The sequence below is a fragment of the Ruditapes philippinarum genome, unplaced genomic scaffold (assembly GCF_026571515.1).
Source record: "Ruditapes philippinarum isolate M1 unplaced genomic scaffold, ASM2657151v2 ctg9759_1_1_1_1, whole genome shotgun sequence".
Lineage (NCBI taxonomy): Eukaryota > Metazoa > Mollusca > Bivalvia > Venerida > Veneridae > Ruditapes > Ruditapes philippinarum.
Window position 1 is genome coordinate 1 of NW_026852164.1, and position 6,865 is coordinate 6,865.

The 6,865-nt window shown below is 33.2% G+C and overlaps 1 protein-coding gene across 1 annotated transcript; it reads left to right on the forward strand.

The window, feature by feature from the left end:
- Positions 1-94: 94 nt before the first annotated feature.
- Positions 95-3,010, forward strand: LOC132751116 (cartilage matrix protein-like; the record flags this gene model as incomplete). Its single annotated transcript, XM_060741241.1, is given in 7 exon segments — positions 95-127; positions 518-532; positions 896-1,032; positions 1,243-1,380; positions 1,581-1,737; positions 2,444-2,575; positions 2,810-3,010. Coding segments are annotated over 7 exon segments (623 nt in total), but the record flags the coding sequence as incomplete, so codon positions are not given.
- Positions 3,011-6,865: the final 3,855 nt, after the last annotated feature.

A 6,865-nucleotide genomic window follows, 5' to 3' on the forward strand; every position in this document is an offset into this window, starting at 1 on the left:
AAATTATAACAGCATTTTTACGGCTGCCAAAAGGCTTGATTTTGTAGACATGCTCTTCATTTTGTTTATATTTGTTATTTATTTATTTATACAGCACCCAAGGTTACGACGCCGGCTCCAAATCCTAGTAATTATTTTATATTTTAGTTGTTCGATCGTTTCCTTAAAAAAGGCTTTGTTTCTTCTTCTATTTGATCCTTTAATGACAAACGCTGCAATAAAAACCGATAGCTTGTTTGTTTGTTTGATTGATTGGGTTTTACCACAGCGATGCGTCAACGACCTTAATTATTCAGCGAGGACCCCACAATAAATAATCATTTCATATAAAGTTATATAACATTTTGGACACAATAAATGATTTAACAATGTTAAATTTGAATTAAATTACCATGAAAAAAAAGACTTGTAGTATGCTCCTTTCGAAAATTAGAAAACAATCATAATGTAATATTACTAATTATGTATTACCAAATTCATCAATTTGGTAGTAAAAGCTTTCTTTTTACATTTTCAGAGAATCCCGAAGTTCGTAAGTATTTTTTTAATAGATAAAAGATAAAATATGTATAATATCAAATGTATACCATTCTAAAGAAAAGTGTGAATTTTTACATTAAAGACGAAAAAACTGGCATTTGTACTATTTAAATGCGTTATTAAGGATATCAGACCTCTATTGAGCATGCGCGAGTCACCATATGGTCATTCCCCCCCCCTCGCCCCTTAATAATAACGTAAGTTGGTAGCTTAACATTTGTTTTACGATATTAAAATCTATTCTGCTTTGAATATTTATCGTTTAATTTAAAGCATTACAAGTCTGACTACGTACAAATATGGCGGAGTAATAACTGAATATATATGAGACAACATGTAAATGTATATATTTTAGTATGCAGGGGAAAGAAGAAAGACGTAATATTTGCAGTGGATATGTCTAACAGTATCTGGGAAGTAGATTTCAATACACAACTTAAGTTTCTGTCTGATCTCGTCGGCGTCTTCGACATTAACTCTGGAAATACACGGGTATGTATTTATGCTATCTAATGCTACATGAAAGCATTGCGACTGTACTTTACTGCTAAACTTTTACATATGTCCTTAAATTCCATAAGGTCAATCTATAAAGCCTTAAAATTTCCAGAGGAATGAAATAAATTTGAATGCATGCAAACATTAATTTAACCAAACCCTACCAATTCAAAGGTTTAACATTTAAATATGGTTAATTTGTAGGTTGGACTTCTGACGTTCAGTACTGGCACACAAGTGAATTTCTACCTGAATAATTATGCTAACGTTGATGACGTCAAAAACGCCATTCTTGCAGTGAAGCAAAAAGGAGGCTTGACAAATACACATCTTGCATTGAAGGTACTTTAGGGTGGGATGCAATAGAAAATAGGAATTGATTTCTGCTCATATATAATATAGATAAAGCCTAGTCAAAGACAAATTCTAAAATGGTATCAAATTTTTACGTTTTTATTGGTCGAAAAATGAACGAACATATTTAAGATTGCATAAATTGTATCTTGCTGATAATTGTTTTTTCTGTCGTTATATATCTTAAGGAAGTCCAAAATGATTTATTATCATTCGAGCATGGTGCACGAAAAGGTGTAGATCACGTGGTCATTGTAATAACCGATGGTGTCTCAAGACAGCAAAAACTGACGGCTTCACAGGCTGATATGTTACATCAAGCAGGCGTTGAAGTTATTGCAATTGGTGAGTCGGCTAATAGCAATTACATACCTTGTACGAGTCCATGTACTTACATATGGTAATTATACGTGTTAAACCTCTTCCACGGTGTTTCTTCCACGATAGAAGAATGGCATTGTTTAACTTTTCAGAATGTCGTTTTATTGCAAAGAAAACTGATATTTGTATATGTAGTTTAAATTGGGATGCCAAAACGACCTAACAGCGACCAAGGCATTCCAAACGCATGTACTTACGATGCAGCTATATTGTTGCAGCGATTCGGGAGATCGTTACTGCGTGCACCAATTCGGCGTTCTGTATTTTTCTTAGAAGCTATATTAAATCCTAGTATATCCTATGTACAATGTATGTAAGGTGATATGATTAGACAAAAATTAATGACCACAAAGAATGAATGGAAAAAACCTCAAGAAAATATTGCATCTGGTATTCACTTAGCAAACACAAATGAGCCGCGTCACGACAAAACCAACGTTATGCGTTGGCGACCAGCATGGATCCAGACCAGATCCGCGCAGTCTGATCAGGATCCATGCTGTTCGCTTACAGACCCTATAACAAGTAGAGAAACTGATAGCGAACAGCATGGATCCTGATCAGACTGCGCGGATGCGCAGGCTGGTCTGGATCCATGCTGGTCGCAAACCCATTTTGTTGGTTTTGTCATGACGCGGCTCATATCATTTAAATATTTGCTTGTTTACAGGTGTAGGAGATAAAATAGATGTAGTCGAACTGAGTAACATTGCCTCAAGACCTGAATATATGTTTGATGTGAATGGAGGTTACAGTACACTGAAGGACATCTCCAACATACTGGCAAGAAAAACATGTGAAGGTAATTCTATACTGTATCATTTAAACTCGATTTTAAAACTTGAAAAATTTGAAAAGTTAACGCTTCATCTTATCCTCACATTCATTTCTTGATGATGTTATTTGTTCTTCTGTCATTTTTGTTTTATAATACAACAACAATGTATGATCAATATTACAAAAAGATTTTTATCGTTTTTTGCGTTCTTTAAATATTCCATGTTTATATACCTCGTTTTTTATTCTTTCGATACAGTGGTTTACTGAATGACTGCCAGTTGAGATTCACAGACTCGGAAGTACCTTGGTGTTTGTTAAAACTGCAAACATTCTTTTGAACATTAAATGCGTTTGTGCTTTAAATAGTGAAATGTGAACGCATACTGTAGAAGGTAGAACAAATTGTGTATATTCACTAAGATGTAAACTTTTATTTAATAAATTATGCAAATGTTTATATGATTGTTTAATATTTTCATCCTACCAATATTCACACACTTACGTATCTATAGATATATTTTTTTCAAGGATTTGACCAAAGTTCGAAACATATTTATGTCAGATCTAAGACAATGTATAACATAACAGGCGCAGATAAATGCTTCTCAAACGGTAATTGACACATTTAGCTTCATTAAAATACTTGAAAAGAGGTGCTCTCTCGATAAAAATTAAAATATAAAAGAAAAGATGAACATCGCAGACTCAATCTTATTTAGTATTTATAATAGTAAAAAGCCCACTAGCAAAGGTCTTAGTGGTTTGTTTGTTTGTTATGGGTTTAACGTCACATCGACACAGTATAGGTCATATCGCGACGTTTCAGCTTTACTGATGGCGAAATACCTCAGGTGCCCCTCCGTGCATTATTTCAGGCACGAACGGGCACCTGAGTAGAATCACCGACGTCCCGTAAGCTAGCTGGAAAGCTTCATCACATGAAAGAATCCAAAGTCCCTGTCGGGATTCGAACCCACAGCGGTGAAGGGCAAGTGGTTTGAAGTCAACGGCCTTTACGACTCGGCCACAGACGCCTATAGTGGTCAGCCTTAGTGGTATTCAATGTCAAATACTAGATTATTTGATTCCGAAGGACCAGAACAACACTAAAATTGTTGAATGCCCTCATAAAAAAATTGACATCTACCCCAAACATTATACTAAATTTTGATTATATACATTCATTGATTATAATAGTGTTCGAAAAGTACTCTTATCAGCTTAAGAACGATAGCTATATTTGTATTTTAACCTATCCTGGATATGATGCAATAAATAAAACTTGAAAGTGTTTCTTTTTAACGAAGAGAATCGGTAGCATACAAGAGCAGTTAACAAGTATCGAGAACACATGTTTCTCTTATTGACTTTTCTCCCTTCCACGTGTCTGAGATGAATTTAGATAAAGGGAGATCTAATTATCATTAGTTTATTTCATGAGGGGCAACATACTGTGAACAAATTTAAAACGATTTGTTAACAATAGTAGCAGAAGATCTACTTTAAACTTCCCTGAAACTAACACATAACCCAACAACGAAATGAAGAACAGGAATATAATACATTGGAACAAAAATCACAAGTTCGTAGTTGTGCTTGTACTTTAACTTAATTTACAAATGTTAGTTATTTCAATGAAGTTAACAAACACATACCATTTAATTATTGTCTCTGTGCGACATTCACAATTAATTTCTAAATGACACGTTATGATTTCACGAACTTCAAATCATGATTGTTACGCATAAACTAACAACTATTCTTTCGAGATAAAACAATACTTATACAAAAGAAATAGAAGATCTAAACAAGATACCATAATTCCTGAGAACTTCACATTTATCAGGGTTAAAATCCATGGACCAGTCTTTTTCCAAATATTACAGGGTTTCTTTTTCTTGTTATACCCTCGGAAATGACCTACCTGCTTTAGAAATATGGGAAAAAGACTGGTCCATGGATTTTAACCCTGATAAATGTGAAGTTCTCAGGATAAAAAGAAACCCTGTAATATTTCCTTATACCCTCCATAACATTCAATTTTACTCAACCCAAGAAGCAAAATACTTAGGAATCAATTTTAGTCAAGACATTTCATGACAATATTACATCTAAAGCAAATAACTCCCTTAGATTCATTAGAAGAAATGTTAAAACACCAAATAAAAAGATAAGGAAACTGCATATAAGACCTATGCTAGACCTCAGGTTGAATATTGCTCCATAGTAGGCATCCTTGGCAGAAATACTTAATTTATAACATAGAGCAAGCAAGTCCAAAGATCAGCTGCTAGATATATTTTTAATGATTATGACTATACAAGTAGTGTCTCAAAACTGATAAATGAACTTAATTGGCAAACCCTTGAACAGCGTCGAAACATAAGTGTTGTTACCAACTTGTATAAAATCCAATACAACATTGTCTTTGTTGACCACTAACATCTTACTCAAACAAGAAAACTGAACTACCTGATACCCTACTCGAGGACACAATACCATCAAAATTAATTGTTTCCTAGGAGCATACGTCTTTGGAATAGCCTTCCTCTAACTTTTCAGTTTAGCCCCAGTTTTAACATCTTTACTGAGAAGCTTGACCTATTCTATCAATTCTAAATTGCACGCTATGTCTTTTAAATTAACATTCTTGTAGAACTTTTATTCTTTTAACTTTTTAAATTTGCATATACATTTTTGTTTGTAAATAATTTCTTTTATCAACAGATCCCTGACAACGCGCCTGCTAGTCACAATCAAAATTGATTGTTAAGCAGTATCTTATAGCTGTAGATGTAGAAGTGTTACAATAGATGGTTGAAAAAATTGTGTTATTTAAAACCATGAAATTATATAAAATCGTTCATATTAATTTGATATTTCAATTGAATGATTTGATGCTGTATCATTCATATTGTCAAGAGATATTTTCTATATTTACAAAGTTTTTATTCCCACGGGAATAGTTTATTGTTATTTATTTAATCGTGTTGAATATACCTTAAAATATATGCGTGTGTGTGCCAATAATAATTTTCACAGTTACTATAACTAACACATTCTCACTACAATGTGTATTATATTTTCTTAAAAATAGGAATGGTTAACTTGTTGCGGCAAGTTGAATATAACTAAAATTGTACCCATCTATAACAATGACTTCTACCTTGAAATTGATTGAAGCAATATCAAGTACATGTTCTTGCCAAACAACTGTAACATTCATACCCCCATATTCATATCCTTTTAGCACTTTGAAATACGGGCCTAGCATGCCTAATCCCTTGTCCAAGCCAAAGGTAGAAGACTACTCAAGTTGTTAAAATATTTGAAGTCACCTAAAACTAAAGTGTTATCTATGCGGTTGTCGATAGCTAGAGAATCATCAATTAAATCATGATGAACGGAATCAGTATTTGAGTTTTATAAAAAGGCTCATGATATTAATCAAAGTACATTCAGCAGCCCTTATCACTTGCAACATTTCTTTCTTTCATGAAAAGTAAAAGTCCTCCATATTTATTCTATCTTTTCTTTCTAGATGCCAGTAAGAGCTTAAAGTAAGCCATGTTTTACAGTCTCTAAAGAACGCCAAATATATACCAAGATTGAAAATGTTACAGGCTCGGTTTGATTGAGTCCGGTTTATGAAGATATTGTTTTAGTATTGAAAGAATACACCATTTGCCTGTTTTTACAATCTCATAAATTTCAGTTTTAAATGAGGATTAAATGCTATCAATTATTTTAGCAAACTCTCCATTTTTAACAACCATAGTTTCCGGTGATGACTGTTTGCAGACACTGTTTTCAAATGGTCAAGACATACAAAGTCTCTTTGGAACACGTACTTTTTGTGTAAATTCCAAGGATGACATGCGAAAGTGTTCTTTGATTATGTCAAACTGTTTATTTATTATATTGTACCACTATTATGATCACTTTGCACAGTTATATTTTCAATTGTGTTATGCTTTATAGAATAAATACTCTCTGCCTTGTGCCCTGTCCTGTTTTTGTTTGGGGTCCTTCTGGGCTCCTTGCCGCTGGTTCTTGTTGCTGGGCGTTCATTGAACGCCGCCTTTCCTTGTTGATCTTGTATATCATGATTTTTGGTAAAAAAATATAAGTTAAATTGCCAATATGGCGAAAAGTTATATAAACCAATTTCACCAACATTTGGAAATATTGATATTAAAAATTATCTTGGGTACATTTCAGCTTCATTTATAAATATTCCAGAATCAAGTAATGCAAGACAAAATGTTAAAGCACTTTTAATATTGCATAAATTGAAAATTTTATTTCTGGC